A 27,476-nucleotide genomic window follows, 5' to 3' on the forward strand; every position below is an offset into this window, starting at 1 on the left:
AGCACTGGCGCGTCCCCAGCCGCAATCGCTGGCGCCAGCGCCGCCCGCACGGGCCGGCGCACATCAAAGCGGCCCCGCCACCGGCTGGCTGCTGGGCTAGGAGGGTGGGGGGGGGGGCTGTGGGGGAGGTAGTGGGGTTGGGGGGAGCGGCCGGCCCGGCGCCTCACGGCCCGCTGGGCACACCGCGCCGCGCCGCGCCACGGCCGCCCTTCCGTTCCAGCTCACAGCTCCGGCGGACGGCTGGTCCACTCCAAAAGACCCACGATGGACTGCTCCGCCCGGCACGCGCTGAGGGGGACCCAGGAGCTGGTGCGTACAGCCTCACAAAATATGGACAGCGCCACCCTCGCTTCACCAGCACCCCGAAATAACAACAAACAAAACGTGAGTTCCACAGGGGCGATATTGGGTCCACTCTTCTTTTGGTTTTATACTGAAGAGCAAAAACATTGCCGCTACTGCCGACCGCCTCATTAAACGTCTCGTGGAGGTGAGCTAAGGCAAGAATACAGCGTGTTTCACGATTAATGTATCACAATTCATGTTGCAGACTTCTAGAAGTTGTATAGGGAACCTCTTACATCAAGTTATGCATAGCAACCCATGTCAAGAAACGTCATGCAACGATAGTACAGAGCGTCAAAGCTACAGGCGCTGCCACCTGTAATTGTATGTATGTATAGGGTGATTCCGTGGTAATGTTACAAACTTTCTACGATTATGGAGAAGGATAAATGGAGTAATTTGAGGTATGGGTCCCTGTGAAGGAAACAAACGAGTCGAAAGTAATAAGCGAAATCCATTCTTACACTTCTGACTGTTGAATACGTGTACTGGTACTATTGTTCCTAAGACTGTAGGGTAGGCAACTATTAGAGCTGGCAGTATGGGCCAAATCAAGGCAAAATGTCCAGTAAACACTGGTACTACAGTGGATGCCAACCAAGATGAACAAGTGCTCACAGCTTCACGGGTATGCTTTCTAGAGTCCATGTTTAGGACTTCTTTACTTCTTTTAGTCCATGCTACAACGTCTGAAAGTTGCCTACCCTACAATCTTAGCAACAACAGTACAGGTTCATGTATTCAATTGTCAGAGGTGCAAGAGTGCCTTTCGCTTATAACTTTCGACTAGTTCGTTTCCAGTACAGGGACTCTTATCTCAAATCGATACATTTACACTTCTCCATCATCCTTGAAACTTTGTAACATCAGCACGGAATCGCCCTGTGTGCGGGATGAACATTAATACAACTGACAAACTGCAGGAACGGGCTCCTGACTAGAAATGGAGGAAAAAAGCTTGTATAAAAACGTGTCCTGAAATGGACGGTATGTGTGTAAGGACAGACCTGCATTGCATCAAAGTCACAATAGATGTTCAGAGTGGCCTCCATGGGATTGCAGTTACAGGGTTAGTAGCAGTTTTCATGCTGGATACACACAATCGTACTTTGGCTGACACTCTGTGGGTGTGCCACTTGCCTGCAGCTTGTACTAGAGGTCATATCTATATCCTGTAAAAACCGGTCCTCCAACTGATGATGATGATGATGATGTTTGGTTTGTGGGGCGCTCAACTGCGTGGTTATCAGCGCCCGTACAATTTCTCAACCTTTGCTCAGTCCAATTTCGCCACTTTCCTGGATGATGATGAAATGATGAGGACAACACAAACACCCAGTCATCTCGAGGCAGGTGAAAATCCCTGACCCCGCCGGGAATCGAACCCGGGACCCCGTGCTCAGGAAGCGAGAACGCTACCGCGAGACCACGAGCGGCGGACAGGTCCTCCAACTGGTGTATGCCCAGTCCACCCCGCTACCTTCTCATTCGTCTATCTGAAAGAACCCATGATCACACAAACGCACAAAAAGGGCTTGAAATGTTGTGTGATGTGCTTGGTGTCTACGAGGTTACTTGTTTTGGTATATCTGTGCTGCCTCTCGACCGTTTCCATCTGCTTGGCCGTACACAAACACCATCTTGGCTTCTCCCGACATGAATACCGGACCATTCTACCCCTTTCAGTACGCTGCCTCAATCACAGAGACTGGAACACACAATAATCATATGGCACGTGATCAGAGGAACTTTCATTCATCAGCGCCATCTGCCGTGGCAACGATGAATTTCCGGACACATGTTCATAAGACCTTCTTTCCTCCATTTCCGCTCAGATATCCGTCCTTGCAATTACGTCGTTTTATTATGTATGCATACATCTACAGGCTGCGGCGCGTGTAACTTTGACGCTCTATAGCGTGGTTGGTGACATTTCCGGACATGGGTTCGTATTCGTATACAAAAATTGATCTACTAAATCCAGCCACTAGAAGTGTGTAATATGAATTGTGAAACACCCTGTATAAGGGGAGCAACAGCGAATGAGGAATACTTCTGGTAACGAAATGAGATAATCTGATGTCATCAGCGACATTAACGAAGAGGAATTATCATCCAGCACCTGTGAACTAGTATATCCGAAATGGCGAAGGTCTTTTTCGTGCAACTGACGTGAGCAGTTATGGGAAATATTTCAAAGACGGTGGAACTACAAGTAGGCGACAAGGGATTTTAAGTTAAAGCCTCATTACTGAATGACAAGGTCTGAGATTTGCCCGCTCTGTAATGCGGGATAGGCGGGAATATCTGGCGGATCCGCCAAAAAAGCAAAATGCTGGTGCAGGCACACGTGATTCACAACACGCATGGAGTCCAGAGTCATCTTTGAAGGTGGGGCTCTTCCAGGAGCATAACTATTAGTGTCACAGTGACACAACCGTGCTGCAGCGCTTTTGAAAAACAAGATACTGAACTCACGTCGGTGTTCATTAATCTGAACCCGATGGAACACACTTCGGACGCTATCTGGCACAAGCCCCACGTCCCCAAAACACTGATACATAACTTGAGAGGTGGCATGAGCCCCCTCTCATATTTCTATCTTACGATTCTCCTCTCTAATTGCATGCGGTGGAAAGTTGCTATTCCTTCACACGCGGACTTCCCACGCAGCGTCTCTCGTCACCCGGGTGGTCCAGTGACAGGCGAGCTAAGTTTGACTTTGAAAGGGTAAGCCGACAGGTGTGAGGGAGTCGAGTGAATGCTTTCCAGACGCCGACATTGTCAAGAGGCACGCCCGCAGGGCCTGAAGTAGCGGCTGGGCTAGAGGTTCCGTTACTTCGCAGAAACTTAGCGAAAACACTTTCTGGCGGGCTACCAGCGAGGCGTGGGAATGACTTGTGTACCCAGGCAGCTGTGGCGGGAAAATTCCCGCGCTTTCTGCAAAATAGTAACTGTGATTGGCTTGCTCAGGGCATAGCTCCGTGACGTAGCAAGATCGGCGCAGAAATTGGCGCCAAGAATGTCCATTGGTGGAATGGTAGCGTTCTGGCAATGGAGTGGAATTTTCCGCCGGTTTTCGAGTTGCTGATTGGAACGTCTAACCACGGCCACTGTCGTGGGGGTGGGAATGTTCTGTGTTCGGTTTTGTACGGGGGCTCTTGTGAGTAGTCGTCTCTCGCCTTTCGGTCGAGAACGTCGAAGCAACCAGCCAACGGCTCCGGTACGCCAGATCGTGTCCTGGCAGTCAAGAAGACAGTTTGGTAATGTATGTCCACAGCACCGGCAGATAGGGATTTTCCTAGGTGATAATCAGAGCTCAGCGGAGCGCACCTGTTCGTCTTTTTTCTAACTTTGTTCTGTCTTGGGTAGCAGCAATTAATGTTGGGTTGGCTATGTGTTTTCTCTAAGATTTGAGTTGCAAGGAATTGGCTGCACATACCACTTCGTCATAATCCTCACAATCTAGTTTAGGGACAACTTCACATTCACAGCGTTTGTTTGAGTATCCAATTTGAGCCACTTTGATGTGTTTTTGTTTATTATTTTGTGTTTAGTCTTAATAAATCATATTGTTATTTTGGACAGAACTTTCATTCTGTTAATCGGTAGAGCAACCCCATCATTCCTCACTATGTTAATGAAACCTTCGTTTATTTAACTTATTTATCAAATTAAATTATTGCAGGTGCCAAACTCTCTTCTACTCCACTGGCAGGGTGATTAGAGTCAGTTCGCGTATTTTTTTTTATCCTTGTGCAACAGCAAAAGTTGGAGTTAGAATAGGGGGGGGGAGGCTTAGAGCATCATGTACATATGTAGATTCTAGAAGAATTGAGTGTTAAATACACTGCTAGCCCCGGCACCTCGCAAACTTATTGGAATTGCGTCACCTTTGGCTAGACTTCTGGTTGCACATACCTCCAGAAACGTGCCGAGGGCTTGTCGCACGCATGAGAAGTAGAAGAGGTGATGTCTTTCCAACACGCTACTAAGCTCGTCGGTGTATATAAATGATCTTCCATCGTATATCCAAGAAGTAGAAGTAGATGTCTTTGTTGATGATATATGTATTATAATCAAACCTTATGGAGTATCTTTAACTCCTGAAAATGTAAATAAGATTTTCTTGGAAATCAGTAACGGGTTCTTTCTAAACAACAGTCACAGAATTCATATAAAACATTACAGGCAGTTCAGCATTGCACAGGGCCTGGCCACACCACTGCACACAGTGAATGAGCGCAAATCAGTAAATGAGAGAGGGTCTACTAGGGTCCGGACTGCTTGTATTTACAAGAACCTCAACTGGAAGCTGCAAGTTACAGATCTTCCTAAACGTGTTAGCCCAGCAACTTTTGAATAATGGATAATTCCAGATTACAGAGGAGAAAGACTTCAAAAATCTTGCTTCCTTCTTCTTGTCTCGTTCACTAATCTCATACATCATATTCTGTGGTAAAAAAAAAAAAAAAGTGTGGTGTATACTCTGGAACCCTTAAACAATTTGCAATATTTACAACAGCCTCACAACACACTTACTCACTTACGAAATGTGTTCTCAACAGTCAGTCAGAGTAGTTAAAAAACGTATGTACGTCTGTGTGTGTGTGTGTGTGTGTGTGTGTGTGTGTGTGTGTGTGTGTGTGTGTTATATTCGAATTCAGAATAAGTTCGAGAATTGTCTTTCCTGACGTCACCATACCCTCCACCTCCACCCCAGCCCCATCTGTTTGAATCTAGTGTAGATCTCGTGGTTAAGTGTGATAAAGGTTTGTATGTCTTTGCGCAGCGTGTGTCTGGGGCGAGACGTGTCTACCAGGCGGGCAATCACGTAGCTGGTTGCGCGAAACCGCCTGAAAACCACATGCAGGCTGGTTGGTTCACCAGCCCTGGTCGTTAATTGTTGAGGCGTACTGGATCCGAAGCCGACTGACTGGCTTCTCCTTGGCCCGGAAGCGCGAGCTTCAGCTGCTTGCACGGGTTTCGGTAACTCGCCATAACCTTGTTTAATTACTTGATTGTGAAGTAGCTCAGATGGTAGAGCACTTGCCCGCGAAAGGCAAAGGTCCCGAGTTCGAGTCTCGGTCGGGCACACAGTTTTAATCTGCCAGGAAGTTTCATGTCAGCGCACACTCCGCTGCAGAGTGAAAATCTCATTCTACTTGATTATAGTTTAGCAATCAAACAATAAGCCATTTTCATTGAATTCTCTCACGTACTCGTGTAAATTTCGCTGCTGTGATTGGCGGAAGAAGTCCTTTGCTTGCTTTGCGTCGATAATTTCTCTTTTTCTCCTTGATAAACACAAATATAAAATGATTAAATACGTTAATGGATAATGTAGTCGACGCCGACGCCTTTTGAGTCGCGTCCTTTAATTTAGGTGTGAGCCCGCTTCTCTTGTGTCCGCTCTGCTTCACAACTTACAGCAGAAGGCAAATAGCGTCCGCCTTTCACACTTTTAGTTTGTTCTGAGGCCACTGAAAATAATTCGATGCCAGAGATAAAATTGAACAACTGAGCGCTTCTTTCTTCTACTTTCTCCGTAATACTTTCTCTTATTTCCTCGTTTGTTATGTGGCGAAGTAAGGAAATACCGCATGCTCTTCTCCAGGGTATCATTTCTGAAACTCCACGTCTCTCTTTATTATCTTCTGTGAGTTCGCAGCACTCTCACCCCGCAGATTTTTATTGGTTCCACGAAGGATCTATGTAAACGCGTTTTAACCTTTAAACTCTTTTTCTGAGGACCAACGCATAAGATTTAGTTTTTGGGTAGCCGCCTTTCCCTGCCTGATCCCTTGTTGGATATCCCTGTCACATTTTCCGTCACATCAAGTGCTTAAACTCTTTAATCACTTTAATAAAATGTTCTTCAATGTCTTAGTTACTTCCATTATCTTCGCAACATAGATGTTGCGTATTTTCAAAATTAACTTACAGAACTCACTTTGTGTACTCTTCCAACAACTTCCTAAATATCCTCTTCATCGTTTGCTGCAACAAACCGGTCATCAGCATGGAAAAGTGTGTACATACACTGGTTCGCTACTTCAAGTCTCATGTCCACGCACTTCCTACACCACAGATTTCTTGCCTTATGCACGTACATCTTAAAGAGTGTGGGGGACAGACAGCATACGTGTTTATTCTTAAGGCCTCTCCAGAAATTTTACATGAACTTTATATAAAAGCACTAAAATAAATGAAAGGAGCTACGTCAGTACCATGGGTGATGCACAACAATATACGAGTACAATGAATGATCCGTCGTGCTCCTCTACGTGACAGTTTACTAATGGTTTGAGTTTTTCGGTCTTGCATCTTAAAAGGAGGAGGGCTGGTTTACTCTCTCGCGCCCCTTTTTTCCATCTTCTTGATTGCATTCTGGTAGACAGTAAAACACACATTAACTTTTGCGGGGAACAGAATATACCAGTATATCACATGAAAGTCTTTAATATGTATAAGAGACACAAAATGCCCTCCGGTAGTAACGGAGTCACGCGTGCAGTCCCGGCACAATGAAGCCAAATTGCGTAAATATGTGCCAGGAGCAGTGTGTATGGCTTCGCTGCCTTCCACAATACGACTACGGCGACTGTCTGCTTCTCGTACCGGGGCTCGATACACAGAAGCTTTGATATGCCTCCACGAACAAATAACAGTGTAGGTAGGCACTTTGGCACCCGATGCGTAGTTCTAACTTGCCGCAACCTCCCCCTCCCACCCCCCAATCCCACACCCCCAAAAACATCACATAAGATTTGGGGGAAGCAATGTTATATGCAAGTGGTTAAATAAGTAAGGCAAATGTTAATTACTTTCTAAATAGTTTTTATCATTCGAAACAAATGAGTATAACGCATTTTCATAAATAACATTGTGTAACTGATTATTAATGAGGCAGTACAAATAACGAAAGATGTTGTTAGTGATAGGTGACTTTAATATGTAGCTTAGAATCTCTTTGTTAGAATATTTTCTGCAACAAATTTTGAAATTCTGTCATCAGTACATCACCAGTTAAACTATTTTCATTCAATAAAACTGCCAAACTAGAGAATCGTGCTTGACTAATAGTGGACCTAAGAAAATTTCTTATTAGTTTGAGATTTGAGAAACTCCTCTCGTATGACCATACAAAGTTAAGAAAAATCTTTGAGTCAAAATGAGATTGGAAAGAGATTTAGAAAACTCATATCCATTAACTGTAAGAATCTTAAAGTGGTCCAACCAACAGACACTTTTATTAGAATTTCGACGGCTTACAGAAACCTTCTTAGGTGTGCAAGGATACCATCTTCAGGAATCTCACCGTAATTGTCAACCAAAGTTCTTATAATCGTGGGAAGTTCCGTTTTTGAGGTTTCAATCAGATTGATGGGCTCTAAAACAGGAGGACGATCTGATATACATTCCATGGTTTTGCAACTTTAGAACACACATTTTCGGGAAGAGCGGATTTTACGTACAAAATATTTGAAACGTAATAAAGCACGATAAAAAATTTAGTAATGTAAGATACAGCCGCAGAAAGGAATGTCAAATTACGCCTCTCAATTGTTTTCGTGAAGCGGACGGCACATTTTCGTTTTAGCAGCGAACCAAGATGGACGCTGCACGGCGATTACGGCAGACTAATATGGCACACCTCCTTTATCATTTATATTTTGCAGACGCGCAATCATTCTAGGCGCACTCGCATATGTAAATTTATTGTTTATGTGTGATATTGCTTAATACTTGTGTCATTTTATGTTTAAGAGTCAACCTCTGCTACACTGCGGATTGACGTGATGAAAGGTTCCGTGCTCATTAAAAGCGCATAAATAGTCCAGTACGAGCCATTTCTCTGGTGAGTAAATGTTTTCGAAGTCCGATAAAAGAACTTTTCATTTGAACAGACAACAACAGTCGAATAAAAGAATCAGAACGAACGTTATACACAAAGCCTTGTCAAGCGTGCCAAACAAGAGAAATGAACTAACAAAAATTATTTATTTAAGAAATTACTTAATTATTTTTTTAAGCGTGGCTCACTCTCGAACATTTATCCATGCACGAAAGCGTCAGAATTAATAATGAAAGGAAATTTATATAACGTGTCTCGATTTCTTGCAGAAACCCGTCCCCGCACTCTCGCCCTGACTTTTTTGGTTCCTGGAGCAAAGACAGCGCCTCATCAGCCGCCTCCTCTCTCTATTTCTTCCTGATACTTCTACTTCCTCCACAAGATGGTCTAATAAGCCGAAAACCGGTTAACAATAAAAGTAATATTGTAGAACAAAAGCAAATTGGTGCTTTTCATTTATTAGAATGCCCATGTGTTCATATCTGATACATGTGCGAGATGCAGAAATTTTCAGACCGGGCAAAAGGAAATTCTCTCATGTTCCTTTAAGGGGCTCCGGAACGCCCTATACTTGCAATGTTAAAATAACGCTTATAAATTACATCTTTCCTCACAAAGTATTTGAGGTAGGAAGTTGAACTTTTTACAGATTATTTATTGGAATATGGGCTACAACTTAACACAGGGATTTTACAAAATTTTAGTTCAGTTATTAAAGATGATTTTTTTTCAATTGTAATGAAAATTCACAACATTCTTTTCCAATTTTTTATTTATATATTCAAAAATATACAGTTTTTTGGAAAAAGGCTGTGTTAAATTATGCAGAAGGTACTGTGTAACATTTACTGATAGTTTGAAACAAATATGTTTGGAAGATCCTTAGAGAACATGTAATTAGTATGAGAAAATAAAAGTTTTAGGAATCGAGCGACAAAGATTGGATTAACTTTTTAGTGCATTCCAGGTCCATAGGATGGATTATCTTCATCCTCTGCAAACTCCTCCTCCAGCTTCCTCTTGTTCCTCCTCCTGTTTACTTTTGCTTGTATTTCTAGACTCTTTACAGCCCTGTCTGCAGCCCGAAGACGTTCCTTGTCTAAAGCAAGCATCGCTCGTACCATGTTAGAACCTATCTTCATTCCCAATTTCTAAATACCTTGCACCTTACAATGTTGCCATCATTGAAAGTCGCAACAGCATCATACACACCAAAGTAAAGTGTTTCTATTCCAACAAATACTGTCTTGGGGATTCTCGACCATATAACACTATTTACACTTTCATTGGGGTTTTGAGTTTTTCCGTGAATACACTTTTTCAACAGTTCAGGTGCTGCTAAGTCTCTGAAAATAGGTTTTATCACCTCCATTATGTACCTGATGAACACGGAAGTTAATAATAACACCATTTGACAGCAGTTTAACAGCGCCACAGTGGGTCACCCCATGTAGAACACATTTCAAAAACAATTTAAAAATAGTTGTAGTCTTCGGAATTGAATAAATTATATATCTGCAGATTCAGAAAACGCAAAAAAGTAAAATTTGAACTTTTCATGATTTTCAGCCTTTCCGGAGCCCCTTAATCCGACGCAAGTACTTACCTATTTGCATTACATAATTGGAAAATGTAAAACAATTCAGGAAAGAGCGCTACATCCAAGAACGTGCTTTCACAGTTACTTGATCAACAAACCTACACGGCCGACTAAAGTATTTGATTTTCAAGGAATTAAAAATTTAATATACTTCCATCGTTACATATACTTAGCTACATATTACATGGAAAAACACTTTTTTGAATGCAGGAGACCCTAAATCGGACATCTCCTCTATCCAGCACCTCAGTTTTTTTTACGATCACAGTATGTGCGCTAATAAAGGATAGGTTTTCTTTATTTTCGGGTTCGAAATCTTTACCTAGTACAAAATAATAACACCACTAAAACCTCCGCAGCCCATCCAAATCATAAAAACAGTTTAGTCACGGAAAAAATGTGTTATCAGTGCCCTCTGTACAAAGAAATAGATATCAAACGAAGATAGATGACGTTACTGTCTCGAGTGCTGTGTGAGAATATTTTTTGTTTACACGGTATTTCAGCGGTAAAATGGACCTGGCCCAGTTCATGAGCTCCCTACTTGCCCGTAGCCATATTTGTCAGGAATAAAACGACGAAGAAACAAATTTTTTTAGTACTAGTGCCACAGAAACAAGAAAGTTTTGTTACCGTAACGGAGCTGGCACCCGGTACGGACCGCAACCGCTGCCTGCACCTCTGTTAGACGCCACTGTGATAAAAGCCTAGTTGGCTTAAGTCCGGTCAACTTGGAGGCATGGAAACTGGTGTACTTCTTCCTGTCGATACGTCATGGAATTCATTATATAGAATTCGATGTGGATTAACACTGAAATAAGAAGCATCTCAAACCACAATAAATATTCATTTTCTGTGCCGTCTATATAATTTTGACACTAGATGTTCGGGGACATCCTGAATACGTTTTACAGTTATTTGTTGGCGTCATCCTCCATCGTATCATCTGTTTGGATGACACTATTACTGCAAACCTAGACACTGCGTTTGAGTGCCGCATGTAGTTTCGGAAAATAATTGGCGATGGAAAATTCGTAGTTTGTTACAGATATGGTAGATTTCACTACCACGCTAATTAAAATGGACGGGCCATTTATCGCTTCACATAACGATAGCAGAAGTTGTCTAAGAAAGATGGGGTTACGCAGGTAGCGTTTGATGCTATCTTGTTGACATCATTTCGTACCAATGACAGTGGTCAAAATAAATGATACGTACAGCTTTATTATCAATACCGGACATAATAGCAAACAAAACTCATTTTGTTCTGTCCGGTACAGTAATCAGAAAAAAATAAAGAAAATAAACACATTTCTACTTCACAAGTACGAAAAAGAAACGAAACCAGAACATTACAAAAGATTCCACCTCAGACACTGTAGTTTCTTCTCCCTGTCATCTTACATAACACGTTGTTTAGGAACCAATGTGCCCTCCTTGTAAGGGTAGACACTTCTGAACAGTGTTAGGCATATTTCGTATCTGGTTATCCAGATAAGACTGTCGGATATTGTCCCATTCCTCCACAGTGGCCTCCAGTGGGACAGGATGATTGCAAACCGTTCCTGTTACCACGGCTTACAATTTTCAACGCAAATGTGATGTAGAGCATGTGGAGGTCATCCTATAAGATTGATTCCGTGCTCCACTAGGAAGGTGTTCACGAGATTGTGGCAACGGAGTGCGTGCATTGTCATCCATCAGCGTGAATCCCGCTCCGATATGTTCATGAAATGGAGCCACAGTGAGTGCAAGGATGTCGTCCCGATACTTTACACTAGTCATCCTCTCATTTATTAACACAAAGGGGTATCTTGCCGCCGTACAGCATTCTACTCCAAAACATGACAGACCACCCTGATAACGGTGGCTGTCTTCGATACAGTTACTGGATAAACATTGACCTCGGACCTTCACACACGAATGTGCTCCATTGCTGACTATCCCACGAAGACTGGCTTCGTACTCGTGCGACACAATCTCCTCTCTGAAACGGATAAAGATGGGGACAATTGACAGGTCTTCAGGCACGTAATCGCTGCTCATGGAACCTATTTCGTAACGTTTGCGTAGACATGTGCACGCCTGTAGCTGTTTGGATCTGCCGACGTAAACATGTAGCGTTGTGTTGAGGGTTTCTGCTTGCTGTTATATGCAGGTATCTGTCCAGAACACCTTTTTCTTCCGCTGCCACTTCTGTGACGATTCTCGACTGATCCTGTTGCTAGACGCTTGTTCCAAATTCTAGACATGTTATTTTGGACCACAGCGACACTAGCTGACATGTCCACATGTCCACTCCTTCCCCGTTTACCTCAGAACCATCCTGAAGCAACGCAACTCTCGTAGTGCAATGTTTACAGATGACACGTTTGGCATGGGGTGTACGTACTGCCGCCTCACGGTAGAAACATGGGCTGTTACCGGTAGGAATTACATTACAAACCAATCAGTGTATTGATACCATAACGAATTTCTGGATCACAGCGTTCAATATTAGTTTCGACAATATGCAACATATTTTGAACTGCTGTTTATGGATAACTTCGTTTATAGAGGGATAGTCAGAGGGACTCTGCATTCCACTACGCTGAAGTGTCGAGGACAGACGGAGAGAATATCACTCAGCCCCTGTATCCCCACCGCTTTGTCCTGTACGCTGGGTGGGGCTGTTTTATTCAGGACGGCGGTAATTGAACGGAGCGCCTTTATGAAGCAGCCCGGAAAACGCGGCAGCCCGGAGGGATGCGAGAACGCAAGGCGCCTATCTGCAGGCTGCGAGTTGACATTGTGACGCGGCTTTTAAACGCGTTACTCGTCACACGCGTGTGGGTAGCGTTTTCTAGTGGGCAGTACAAGACGCTGTGTAATGTGACACACTAAGGGCCGATTGTATGAAGCAGGTGATTTTAAATTAGCACAAAAACTTTGCTCCGACCAAGTTGAAAGCGGAAATGTGCATTGAGTAACCGCTGATCTCAGATTATATCGCCGCCGATTATGATGAACTTTGTCTACCTAAGTCAAGTCCAACTGGAATCGTCAGTTCACTGTCTAGCGACACTATAAAAAATGGGTTTCATTCTGAGCCAATAAAAGTTGAAAATAACTAAATAATAAACAATTTGTTAACTCAAAAATGGGAGGTAAATATGTAGCTACTGCTCTCCATCTTTCCAAGTTTTTATTTTTAATACACTTCGTCGTCTACTTGTACTGGCGGGATAGCCTGACACAAAATGTAGACCAGGGGTGGCCAAGAATTCAGCTCGTGAGCTGCGTCCTGGCAGGGGTGTCGTATCGCTCAGCCAGACTGAGCATTTCCCCCACCGCCAGGGAGGGGCAAGAGGGCCAAACTGAAACGGTAATGAAGGTAAGGTACACAGCAGACGACTTGGTTTTATACTTAACATTTCTGAAAAACACGTGTCACAAACAATGCAAATTTTCAGTATTATTCAATTATTTTGGGCTTGCTGAAGAGAGAATAATTTTCGTCTACTATAAATTGTCGGCATACGGACCGTACTCAGGTTAACACTTTATTGTCACTTATTTAATTTCGTAATCCAAAAAATGTCTTTCACACACACACAACATACCAAACACACACACACACACACACACACACACACACACACACACACACACACACGTGCTGATCGAAAGATTGTAGCTCTTTCGCAATCTTATTATAGAGACGTGTAAACTCTCCTTGAAGAGACGCATTTGCTTTTAAAACGGGAATTAAATAGCAGACAAATCAGTTACATATGCATATTTACTGGGGCTGTTCCGACAGAAACGCATGTAAGTAGGCTGTTTAGGTTTTTATATTGGTAACGCCATGTAGCGCTCTGTATGAAAATCACTGCCTGTGCTGTGTGCAGTCTGTGGCTGGGTGGCATTGTTGTAATATTCGCTATTGTAGTGTTGGGCTGTTAGCTGTTAACAGCGCGTAGCGTTGCGCAGTTGGAGGTGAGCCGCCAGCAGTGGTGGATGTGGGGAGTGAGATGGCGGAGTTTTGAGAGCGGATGATCCGGACAGAGATAGTAAATGTGTAAGACTGGATGTCATGAACTGATGTATATATTATGACTTTCGAACACTATTAAGGTAAATACATTGTTTGTTCTCTATCAAAACCTTTCATTTGCTAACTATGCCTATCAGTAGTTAGTGCCTTCAGTAGTTTGAATCTTTTATTTAGATGGCAGTAGTGGCGCTCGCTGTATTGCAGTAGTTCGAGTAACGAAAATTTTTGTGAGGTAAGTGATTTGTGAAAGGTATAGGTTAATGTTAGTCAGGGCCCTTCTCCTGTAGAGATTATTGAAAGTCAGATTGCGTTGCGCTAAAAATATTGGCTGTCAGTTTAGTGTTGATCAGAATAGCTAAAGAGCGGAATGTCTGAGTACGTTCAGTTCTGCTCAGCTGTTTGAAAATAAAATAAAGAAAGATGTTTATCAGCACAGTCATTCATAAATTTTTCTAAGGGGACGTTTGACGCAATGGATCTTGAAAACAGCTCGAAAGCAGATGTAAGCTTGGCAGTGTGCTCAAAACTCTTAGGTAAATGTGCTTTTAATTCTTTCAAGAATGTGTTCCTGCTAGAACGCGATTTTCTTTTTAAATGCGTCTGCATCAAATCAAAAAGACGTTGTTTCTCACTGCCTTCTAATTTATTACTGTGTAGAGTGTGCAGTCAAGTAGACATAATATAATCCATTCCGGATGTTCTAATTTTCGTTCCTGAATTCGTTTTTCCTTCATAAATTCAACAACAGCGTGTTTTTTTTTTTTTTTTTTTTTTTTTTTTTTTTACCGAACAATCGTTCGAGCGATGCGCCTTCATTTAACCAACGTACTTTTCTGTAATATATAAGCTCTCCATATTCTTCGTACAGTTCAGGCGAAAGCTGTTGCAACTGACAGTGGAATAATGCGTGCGAGTTCAGAAATTTTAATATTCGTACCAGCAATTTCATGCCTGCAACTTCAGCGCAAAGCGCTTCTTGATGTACAGAGCTATGGATTCCGCTTGTCGGGTGTTGTAATTTTTTGATCTTTTATTGTCAAGAAAATCTTTAAATTCTTTCTGCATAGTATTGCAACGTCATTTCATAGCAAATTTGTAGTGCCCATCGCTCATGCGGCTTAATAAAATTTATTGGGAATTCTCATCCCTCCTTTCTGTCATTCCAGTTCATTGTCAAAGGCTTGTGACGATAGATGACTACACTTCCGTCCGCCCCCGGTAGCTGAATGGTCAGCGTGACGGATTGTCAATCCTCTGGGCCCGGGTTCGATTCCCAGCTATGTCGGGGAGTCTTCTCCCCCCAGGGACTGGGTGTTGTGCTGTCCTCATCACCATCTTATCATCCTCATAGACTGCAGGTAGCCGAAGTGGCGTCACATTGAAAGACCGGCACCCGGCGAACAGCCTGCCCGACGGGGGACCCTAGCCATACGATGAAATAAAAAAATACTAGACTGCCTCCTTTTGTGCGAACAGCCCCTGGACCAGTGGACGTCGGCTAAGCAGTGCTGACACTACGATTCTGCCGTACTGAAGTGAGATATCTCGACCGAAAAACGCCACACCAGAATACTCAGTGAGGTGTCGCACTCTGCCGGGTAGTTCCGGGAAAGATCAACCGAAACCGAGACAGGCCGTGCCTTGGCACGCGTGAAGTTTGGCACTCCCTGGCGGGCCCCGGTGCAGGCAAATCATATCCTCCGTATTGTCGCATTGTCTTACTTCGCATCTGTAGCTAAGCGACCCAATGACGACATTTCCAAACTGGACTACTTCGCGCTTTCCCAGCTAATTCGTGTGAGCGACTTCAATCAATTATTCACACATATTGCCATTAGCCTAACAAGATGTGCTGTCTGTATCGAATACCTGTAATGTGAGTTAAAAACTTGAAGATATCCTCTATCCGTTGGCATGTGTCTATTTTCCGTGCGTAATATAGTTTTCCGCTGTAATCCTCTGAAACCATGGGGATACTTGTGAATATGTTCTTATTGAAACTTATGTAATTAGTATGTAAAAATTTTCTGCATACGTCATTCTCAGATATTAATTGGTACACACTTAGCCGTACTACTTCTGTGCTATGACGACAGTGTACAACAATACAACGAGCTGACAAAAGTCACGAAATACCTCACAATACCGTGTCTGACCTCTTTTCTTTTCCGGCGTAGTGCAGCAACTCTTTGTGGCATGGAGTCAGCAAGTCGCCGGAACTCCCCTGCAGAAATACTGAGCCCAGCTGGCACCACTACCGCTCACGATAGCGAAAGTGTTGCCGGCGTACGAACTGACCTCTCGATTATGTCCCATAAAATTTCGATGGGATTCTTGTCGGGCGATCTTGGTGGCCCACCGTCATTCTCTCGAACTGTCGAGAATGTTCTTGAAACCAATCGCGAACAAGTGTGGTTTGATGACAAGGCGCATTGTCATCATCATCATCATCATCATCATTTAAGACTGATTATGCCTTTCAGCGTTCAGTCTGGAGCATAGCCCCCCTTATACAGTTCCTCCATGATCCCCTATTCAGTGCTAACATTGGTGCCTCTTCTGATGTTAAACCTATTACTTCAAAATCATTCTTAACCGAATCCAGGTACCTTCTCCTCGGTCTGCCCCGACTCCTCCTACCCTCTACTGCTGAATCCATGAGTCTCTTGGGTAACCTTGCTTCTCCCATGTGTGTAACGTGACCCCACCATCTAAGCCTGTTCGCCCTGAGTGCTACATCTATAGAGTTTATTCCCAGTTTTTCTTTGATTTCCTCATTGTGGACACCCTCCTGCCATTGTTCCCATCTACTAGTGCCTGCAATCATCCTAGCTATTTTCATATCCGTAACCTCAACCTTGTTGATAAGGTAACCTGAATCCACCCAGCTTTCGCTCCCATACAACAAAGTTGGTCGAAAGATTGAACGGTGCACAGATAACTTAGTCTTGGTACTGACTTCCTTCTTGCAGAAGAGAGTAGATCGTAGCTGAGCGCTCACTGCATTAGCTTTGCTACACCTCGCTTCCAGTTCTTTCACTATGTTGCCATCCTGTGAGAATATGCATCCTAAGTACTTGAAACCGTCCACCTGTTCTAACTTTGTTCCTCCTATTTGGCACTCAATCCGTTTATATTTCTTTCCCACTGACATTACTTTCGTTTTGGAGATGCTAATCTTCATACCATAGTCCTTACATTTGTGACCTAGCTCTGAAATATTACTTTGCAAACTTTCAATCGAATCTGCCATCACAACTAAGTCATCCGCATATGCAATACTGCTTATTTTGTGTTCACATATCTTAATCTCACCCAGCCAGTCTATTGTTTTCAACATATGATCCATAAATAATATGAATAACAGTGGAGACAGGTTGCAGCCTTGTCTTACCCCTGAAACTACTCTGAACCATGAACTCAATTTACCGTCAACTCTAACTGCTGCCTGACTATCCATGTAAAGACCTTTAATTGCTTGCAAAAGTTTGCCTCCTATTCCATAATCTTGTAGAACAGACAATAACTTCCTCCTAGGAACCCGGTCATATGCCTTTTCTAGATCTATAAAGCATAGATACAATTCCCTGTTCCACTCATAACACTTCTCCATTATTTGCCGTAAGCTAAAGATTTGGTCCTGACAACCTCTAAGAGGCCTAAACCCACACTGATTTTCATCCAATTGGTCCTCAACTAATACTCGCACTTTCCTTTCAACAATACCTGAGAAGATTTTACCCACAACGCTGATTAAAGAGATACCTCTGTAGTTGTTACAATCTTTTCTGTTTCCATGTTTAAAGATTGGTCTGATTACAGCTCTTGTCCAGTCTGATGGAACCTGTCCCGACTCCCAGGCCATTTCAATTATCCTGTGTAGCCATTTAAGACCTGACATTCCACTGTATTTGATGAGTTCCGACTTAATTTCATCCACCCCAGCCGCTTTATTGCACTGCAATCTATTGACCATTTTTTCCACTTCCTCAAATGTGATCCTATTTCCATCATCATTCCTATCCCATTCTACCTCGAAATCTGAAACATTATTGATCGCATTTTCACCTACATTGAGCAACTCTTCAAAATATTCCCTCCATCTTCCCAAGGCATCCACAGGATTCACCAGCAGTTTTCCTGACCTGTCCAAAATACTTGTCATTTCCTTCTTACCTCCCTTTCGAAGACTGCTAATTACACTCCAGAATGGTTTTCCAGCAGCTTGACCCATAGTCTCCAACCTGTTTCCAAAGTCTTCCTACGATTTCTTCTTGGATGCTGCAATTATCTGTTTGGCTTTGTTTCTTTTTTCAACATAACTTTCTCTGTCCACCTGGGGTCTGGTATGTAGCCATTTTTGATACGCCTTCTTTTTTCTTTTACAGGCTGCCTTGACTGTATCATTCCACCAAACTGTTTGCTTCATCCTACTTTTACACTCTACTGTTCCAAGACATTCTTTAGCCACTTCTAGTACTGTCATCTATAAAAATTTCATCTTTGTTTGGGAACACGAATTCCATGAGAGGCTGAAAATGGTGTTCAAGTAGCGAACATAACAGCTTCCAGTCAATGGTCCACGTAAATACAGCCCACACCACTGTGGAGCCACCACCATCATGCAAGTGCCTTGTCCACAACTTGGGTCCATGACTTCGTGGTGTCTGCACCACGTTACAACCTTACCATCAGCTCTTATGAACTGAAATCGAGACTCATCTGACCAGCGCACGGTTTTCCAATCATCTATGGACACCTGATATGATCATGAGCCCAGGAGGGTCTCTGCAGCGGATGTGGTGCGTTAGGAAAGGCACTCACATCGGTCTTCTGCTGCCACAGCCCATTACTCCAATTTTCGCGTCGCTACCCTAACTGATACGTTATTTATTTCTGCGTTATTTGACCAAGTGTTGATATTCTGTTAGTACTGACAGCTCTACGCAAACCCCACACTCTCGGTCGTTACGTGAAAGCCGTCGGCCACTGCGTTGTCCGTGGGTAGAGGTAGTGCCTGAAATTCCTAACGACTTACGCGATGGAATGTCCTATGCGTCTAGTTCCAACTACCATTCCTCGTTCAGTTTACTCCTGTCGTGCGAGCGTAATCGCGTTGGATACCTTTTCACGTGAATCACCTGAGTATAAATGGCAGGTCCGACAATGCAACGTGTGTACCTGATGCTGCCGCCATCTGTATATGAGCGTATGACTATCACATCACTCTTGTCACCTCAATGTACATAATGAAAGCAGGTGGCACCAGCCAAATATACTACTGGCCATTAAAATTGCTACACCAAGAAGAAATGCGGATGATAAATGGGTATTCATCGGACAAATGGACAAATATATTATACGAGAACTGACGTCTGATTACATATTCACGCAATTTGGGCGCATAGATCCTGACAAATCATTACCCAGAACAACCATCTCTGGCCGTAATAACGGCCTTGATACCACTGGGCATTAAGTCAAACAGAGCTTGGATGGCGTGTACAGGTACAGCTGCCCATGCAGCTTCAACACGATACCGCAGTTCATCAAGAGTAGTGACTGGCGTATTGTGACGAGACAGTTGCTCGGCCACCATTGACCAGACGTTTTCAATTGGTGAGAAGTCTGGAGAATGTGCTGGCCAGGGCAGCAGTCGAACATTTTCGGTATCCAGAAAGGCCCGTACAGGACCTGCAACATGCGGTCGTGCATTATCCTGCTGAAATGTAGGGTTTCGCAGGGATCGAATGAAGGGTAGATCCACGGGTCGTAACACATCTGAAATGTAACGTCCACTGTTCAAAGTGCCGTCAATGCGAACAACAGGTGACCGAGACGTGTAACCAATGACACCCCATACGATCACGCCGGGTTATACGCCAGTATGGCGATGACGAATAGACGGTTCCAATGTGCGTTCACCGCGATGTCGCCAAACACCGATGCGACCATCATGATGCTGTAAACAGAACCTGGATTCATGACGTTTTGCTATTCGTGCACCTAGGTGCTTCGTTGAGTACACCATCACAGGCGTTCCTGAGCGTGATGCAGCGTCATGGGTAACCGCAGCCATGGTCTCCGAGCTGATAGTCCATAAACCGCAATCGCGATAGGCTACAATCCGACCTTTATTAAAGTCGGAAACGAGATGGTACGCATTTTTCCTCCTTAACACGAAGCATCACAATAACGTTTCACCAGGCAACGCCCGTCAACTGCTGTTTGTTTATGAGAAATTGGTTGGAACCTTTCCTCGTGTCAGCACGTTGTAGGTGTCGCCACCGGCGCCAACCTTGTCTGAATCCTCTGAAAAGATAATAATTTGCATATCACAGCCGCTTCTTCCTGTCGGTTAAATTTCACGTCTGTAGCCCGTCATCTTAGTGGTGTAGCAATTTTAATGGCCAGTAGTGTACATCTACGTAACTGCTCTCCGATCCACAGTTAAGTGCTTGATAGAGGGCTCAGGACCATTTTCAGAATATTTCTCGACAGTTCATCTCTCGAACAGCGCGTGGCAGAAATGAACACACAAATCTTATTGTGGAAGCTGTGCTTCCTCTTATTTTATTATTATGGTCGTTTCTCCCTTCGTAGGTAGGAGTTAACAAAATATTTTGGCATTCACGGGAGAAATGGTGATTGAAATTTCGTGAAAAGATCTGGCCGCGACTTTATGATCGCCATTCCAACATGCGTATCTCTCCCCTGTTTTGAAACAAGACAAAACTAGCTGTCCCTATTTGAAGATTCTCGATATTCTACGTGATCCTGTCTTGGATCCAATACCGCCCAGGAAAAGCGGAACACGGACGAGCGTAGCGTAGATTTAGATAATAAATCTTCACAAGGTTTATTGCGTCTTCCAAGTGTTCTGCAAGTGAAACGTGGTCTTTGTTTCGCGTTCTTCACAATATTTTGTATGTGATGATTGCAACTTAAGTTGTTTGTATAAGGACAATGAAATGAAAATGGAACAGAATAAAGAAAACTAAGTACATTGTTCATTCTTTCAAAATTAATCGCCGTGGCTCTTAATACTTACAGGGTGATCAAAAAGTCAGTATAAATTTGAAAACTGAATAAATCTCGGAATAATGTAGATATAGAGGTACAAATTGACACACATGCTTGGAATGACATGGGGCTTTACTAGAAAAATACAAAAGTTCAAAAAATGTCCGACGGATGGCGCTTCATCTGACCAGATTAGCAATAATTAGCATAACAAAATAAGACAAAGCAAAGATGATGTTCTTTACAGGAAATTCTCCACCATCATTACTCAACAATTGCTGTAGTCGAGGAATAATGTTGTGAACAGCACTGTGAAGCATGTCCGGAGTTATGGTGAGGCATTGAGTTCGGATGTTCTCTTTCAGCATCCCTAGAGATGTCGGTCGATCACGATACACTTGCGACTTCAGGTAACCCCAAAGCCAACAATCGCACGGACTGAGGTCTGGGGACCTGGGAGGCCAAGCATGACGAAAGTGGTGGCTGAGCACGCAATCATCACCAAACGACGTACGCAAGAGATCTTTCACGCGTCCAGCAATATGGGGTGGTTCTAATAAAACCCCATGTCGTTCCAAGCATATGTGTCAATTTTTACCTCTCTATCTGTATTATGCCGTGGTTTATTAAGTTTTCAAATTTATACTGACTTTTTGATCACCCAGTATATCCCACTACGAGACAAGCCGGTCATGCCTTCATGAAAAAACGTTTGTGTTTGCCTACGGTACCTTGATTCTACCCAAGCGTGCAGCTCTTCGTCCTAAACAAATTGATGGTAACGTATGTCGTTATTCAGGGCTCCAAAGATAAAGAAATCTGGCTGGTAGAGATCGGAACTGAATGGATGATGTGTAAGGGTTTCCCAGCCAAACTTCTTCAGTATAGCCGAAACAGCGCCATCCTGCTCCTGTATAATGCCAGTCCGCATGTTGCGAAGTTGTTTCGACGTCGCCGCGGAAGTTCCGCTGCAAAGACTTACGTATCCCCTATAAAAGGACAGCATCATCTGCAGACAGGCTAAGAGGGACGCTCAGATTTTCTCCTAAGTCATTTATATAGACCATGAATGGCAGAGCTCCTCCAACACTTCATTGGTGAATCGTAGATATCAGTTCTCATTCGATGGTCTCACGCCAATCACTGCGAACTGCGACGTTCCCTGTTCCACTCGCAGAGCTGAGACGATGCTCCACAGGCACACAGATTCATTAGAAGCCGCTTGCGAGGAATGACGACATAAGTTTCCTTAAAATCTTGATATATGGAATGAACCAGAGAGCCTTTGTCAGTAGCACTACGTTACCCGAGACACTGAACCCAGGATACCGTCATGTCTTGCATTTTAAGATCGTTGTGCCCCACACATCGTAAATATTTGGGTAACGTCATGATTCATTACCCCAAGAGCTGGTGATAAATATTTGTTTATTATACAGTGTGGTCCATTGATCGTGACCGGTCCAAATTTCTCTTGAAATAAGCGTCAAACGAAAAAACTATAAAGAACGAAACTTGTCTAGCTTGAAGGGGGAAACCAGATGGCGCTATGGTTGGCTCACTAGATGGTGCTGCCATAGGTCAAACGGATATCAAGTGAAGTTTTAAAAAAATAGGAACCCCCATTTTTTTATTACATATTCGTGTAGTACGTAAATAAATGTTTTAGTTGGACCACTTTTTTCGCTTTGTGATAGATGGCGCTGTAATAGTCACAAACGTATAAGTACGTGGTATCAAGTATCACGTAACATTCCGCCAGTGTGAATGGTATTTGCTTCGTGATACATTACCCGTGTTAAAATGGGCCGTTTAACAATTGCGGAAAAGGTCGATATCGTGATGATGCATGGCTATTCTGATCCCAACGGGCGTGTGATATGTATGCTGCTCAGTATCCTGGACGACATCAACCAAGTGTCCGGACCGTTCGCCGGATAGTCACGTTATTTAAGGAAACAGGAAGTGTTCAGCCACATGTGAAACGTCAACCACGACCTGCAACAAATGATGATGCCCAAGTAGGTGTTTTAGCTGCTGTCGCGGCTAATCCGCACATCAGTAGCAGACAAACTGCGCGAGAATCGGGAATCTCAAAAACGGCGGTATTGATAATGCTACATCAACATCGATTGCACCCGTACCATATTTCTATGCACCAAGAATTGCATGGCGACGACTTTAAATGTCGTGTACAGTTCTGCCACTGGGCACAAGAGAAATTACGGGACGATGACAGTTTTTTTGCACGCGTTCTATTTAGCGACGAAGCGTTATTCACCATCAGCGGTAACGTAAACCGGCATAATGTGCACTACTGGGCAACGGAAAATCAACGATGGATGCGACAAGTGGAACATCAGCAACCTTGGCGGGTTAATGTATGGTGCGGCATTATGGAAGGAAGGATAATTGGCCCCCACTTTATCGATGGCAATCTAAATGGTGCAATGTGTGCTGATTTCCTACGTAATGTTCTCCCGATGTTGCCGGCCGCGGTGGTCTAGCGGTTCAGGCGCTCAGTCCGGAACCGCGCGACTACTACGGTCGCAGGTTCGAATCCTGCCTCGGGCATGGATGTGTGTGATGTCCTTAGGTTAGTTAGGTTTAAGTAGTTCTAAGTTCTAGGGGACTCATGACCACAGCTGTTAAGTCCCATAGTGCTCAGAGCCATTTTTTTTCTCCCGATGTTACTACAAGGTATTTCAGTGCATGACAGAATGGCGATGTACTTCCAACATGATGGATGTCCGGCACATGCGGTTGAAGCGGTATTGAGTAGCATTTTTCATGACAGGTGGATTGGTCGTCGAAGCACCATACCATGGCCCGCACGTTCACCGGATCTGACGTCCCTGGGGAAAGTTGAAGGATATTTGCTATCGTGATCCACCGGCAAAGCCTGAGAACATGAGTCAGCACATTGCATTAATGCGGTATTTACAGGTAATCAAGCTGTAGCAGCACGCTTTCTCAGGAACGATAAGTTCACAAAGGTACATGTATCACATGGGAACAACCGAAATAAAATGTTCAAACGTACCTACGTTCTGTATTTTAATTTAAAAAACCTACATGTTAGCAACTGTTCGTCTATAATTGTGAGCCATATGTTTGTGACTATTACAGCGCCATCTATCACAAAGCGGAAAAAGTGGTCCAACTAAAAGATTCATATTTCTTTACGTACTACCCGATTATGTAATAAACATGGGGGTTCCTATTTAAAAAAAAAGAAACAGTTGACCTGTGGCAGCACCATCTGGCGGGCCAACCATAGAGCCATCTGGTTTCCCCTTTCAAACTAGAGAAGTTTCGTTCTTGGTAGTTTTTTCGTTTGACGCATATTTCGTGAGATATGTGGCCTTGTCACGATCAATGGACCACCCTGTATATCCACTTCCGGTCCACGGGCTACCATAGAGGTACTGCTGTGAAAAGAAAATCGCTCCTGGCTGTCGGGCAGCAGTCACATTGATGTCCCACCACTGACTCAGGGATCTCCAGACACATCTTCGGCGTGGAATCTCACTGGCTGGAGTACCGTCGAATTCAGCGCAGATGGCCAGTGAAGACGTGTCTGGAGACGCCCTGGATAGCGATGGGATACCAAACTGACTACAGTCCGCCGTACAGCGGTATGTCGACGATATTCTACACCCCATTTTGTTGCCCTTCATGGCAAGCCATTTTGGGCTTACATTTCAGCAAGATAATGGCCCCCTCCCCCAAACAGGCGAGAATTTCTACTGTTTGTCTTCGTGCTTGCCAAACCCTACCTTGTCCAGTAACGACCCCGGATTTCTTCAAGATTGAGAACATTTGGGCATGGTGCTACAACCATCTCGAGATTTTGACGATCTAACGTGCCTTTTGGACAGAATCTGGCACGATGTCCCTCAGGAGGACATCAAAAAACACAATTAATCACTGCCAAGCCTAGCAGTTGCTTGTATAAGGGTCACAGGAAGAACACTGTATTTTGTTCACGTGCTCAATTTGTGAACTTTTTTGTCTTGAATGAATCATGCAATTTTTCTGAAATTATAATCATTTGTTTGTCTGTACATGTACATCACATCTACTAATTTCCGTCCAATTTGGATAATTCCTTCACGGTACTTCGGCTTTTCTTGTGTTAGGGTGCATTTTATGACACTTAATGATGGTCTGTAGACCTAAACTGATTGTATAACAAAGAAATCTTTATCCGTATCTCTTGGTAGAGAATTATGAAGTTTCTCAAATGTATATGAGCTGCTGGAAATCACGTTGTTAAAATTCCTTTGCAAACTTAAATCCCTCTGTTCCACTGTTGCCATCATGCAGGGGTAGCTGGTATGATAGAAGTTTCTAAAATAGTCCTTGCAGATCTCACGAGTGGAGAGTCAAGTTAAAGATGTAAAAAAAAGTTGATAGCTCTCCACGACTGTATGTTAGGTGTTTTGTAGTAAAGTCTTGTTTAATTAATGTCGCAAACACTTTCCTATTAAGTAATACGATGAATAATCTCGCTGATAAATGAGCGATAATTTTTCCAGTTTTTCAGTGGAAGAAAAATTGTTAAATGTGGGTCATTGCCTCCCAGCTTGCTGAGCACCAAGTACAGTTTCTCATTTCAACTTGTAATAAACCTAATGTACCGATTCAAATTATTCGTTTATCATCACTTCCGTTTCCGTAACTTCCAGAAAAACTTAATGAGCAAACTGTGCTAATGTACACGACTATAACTGACAAAGTCCGTTTAATATATGAGAAGTCTTTTAATCTCTTTATTCGAAAAACATTCCAAAATAAACTTTTAAATTTGATTAAAAATACTAAATTTTTCAAGCTTGTGCGAACAGGTAATCCGCTGAAAAAATGACGGGAGTTCGTTTAGCTGTGGGATGATTTGGCATCGAACAGCGCCGTATTTTGATGAACATCGAAAGAGAAGCGAAAAACAGAGATTCGGCTGTAAGTATGTTTTAGAGGTGACAAAAAGACGCTGACAGCAGGTATTAACATAATTTATATTTCCAGCATGAGATTTTCACTCTACAGCGGGGTGTGCGCTGATATGAAACATCCTGGCAGATTAAAACTGTGTGCTGGACCGAGACTCGAACTCGGGACCTTTGCCTTTCGCGGGAAAGTGCTCCCCCAACTGAGCTACCCAAGCACGACTCACGCACCGTCCTCACAGCTTTAATTCCGCCTGTACCTCGTCTCCTACCTTCCAAACTTTACAGAAGCTCTCCTGCGAACAAAGGCAAAGGTCCCGAGTCGAGTCTCGGTCCGGCACAGAGTTTTAATCTGCCAGGAAGTTTCATAATTTATATCTAGATTTCGTACGTTCATCTGCTACAGTGACGAAACCGTACATTCTGATTGTTAGCAATTTTCTTATTTACGTGTTTCCGTTTGGTGACAGAGTTAGCTGAGAATTTTGAACTATAAGGCACAATAGGATGATTCATTTTTATCAACTTGTAGTTGATGAATGTATGTGTGCGTGACTGCATTGCTTTAATTTCCAGCTTATCATAGGCACAAATCCGACATTCCGCAACTTCATACATTAATGATAAGCTACCAACAGAAACGTAAGCACAGAATGAGGCGAGGCGAGCACCGGTCACAATAGCCAAATGAAGTGGAGTGCTTCCACTCACTCCGAATCAAATATATTCTCAGGTCTATGGGCTGAGACATCACAAAGTACATCGTGCTGTGAGCATGGTCATCGCAGTCTAACGCCATCTTTTACCTGATGATTGACAAAACCACATGTCCATGTCCATACACAGAGCGCATATTTCTCATTGTAAGATATGGTATCCTAGTGATGCTGTTGTTGACATGTGTCACACATACGAAGGATATGTGTATGCACCCATGGTGGTACTTTCTGTTGGCAATATGGTCTTCCCATAATGTGCACACACGGACTATAGAAGTTTTGACTGGTCTCGGATTCACGTCGTCCTGTTGCTGGTGTGGAATGTGTCCACACCAGCAGTTTTGAGCGACATAGACGGAATATGAACTTTGTTTCCAGGCCCGATGTTTTGATGGTGCTGCTGCTAATGTCCTGGAAGATACCCATAGAGGAACTGTGCATGTCGTAGCTCTTGTAGTTCCTACAGGTCAACATGGCTCTCCCTCAACGTGCCTATACATCCTGTGGGATTCTAAGCAGTTCTGGCATCCTGAGGGAACGTAGTTGACGCACTATATAATGATAAAGGAATGTGATTCTTGACGTGAGTGTACTGGTGTGAGTGATTTTGATAGAGAACGTGGCTATGCGAAATTACGTGTATACCGACCATCTGTTGGCAGCCATGCAGTCATGATCACGGGAATCACAGGTGCAGGAGATACTCAAAGAGCAGCCGAGCCTGTGAGTAGCGGTGCTTCCTGTTGACCAAAACGAGTGTGCGAGAATTCGCATATTCAGATTGTCAAAGTTCTGACAGGCCTGGGATCGTCGTGCTGGTGTTGCTAGATTGGAAGATGGCAGAGACGCTTTTGTGGCAAATTCTTTGTGTCCTGGTGTGGTAGACACCCCTCCATCTACGGAGCTTCCTTTTGACAGACATAGCCTTTCCACCACATGAAGTTAC

At 43.5% G+C, this 27,476-nt stretch overlaps 1 protein-coding gene across 1 annotated transcript in view; it reads left to right on the forward strand.

Moving 5' to 3' along the window:
• Positions 1-264: 264 nt before the first annotated feature.
• LOC126101507 (diacylglycerol lipase-alpha) overlaps positions 265-27,476 on the forward strand; it is a 477,330-nt gene continuing 450,118 nt past the window's right edge. Inside the window, exon 1 of the mRNA XM_049912151.1 lies at positions 265-384. Coding sequence (XP_049768108.1) covers positions 265-384 — 120 coding nt within the window. The remainder of the gene's footprint in view (positions 385-27,476) is intronic.

The sequence above is a fragment of the Schistocerca cancellata genome, chromosome 9 (assembly GCF_023864275.1).
Source record: "Schistocerca cancellata isolate TAMUIC-IGC-003103 chromosome 9, iqSchCanc2.1, whole genome shotgun sequence".
NCBI lineage: Eukaryota > Metazoa > Arthropoda > Insecta > Orthoptera > Acrididae > Schistocerca > Schistocerca cancellata.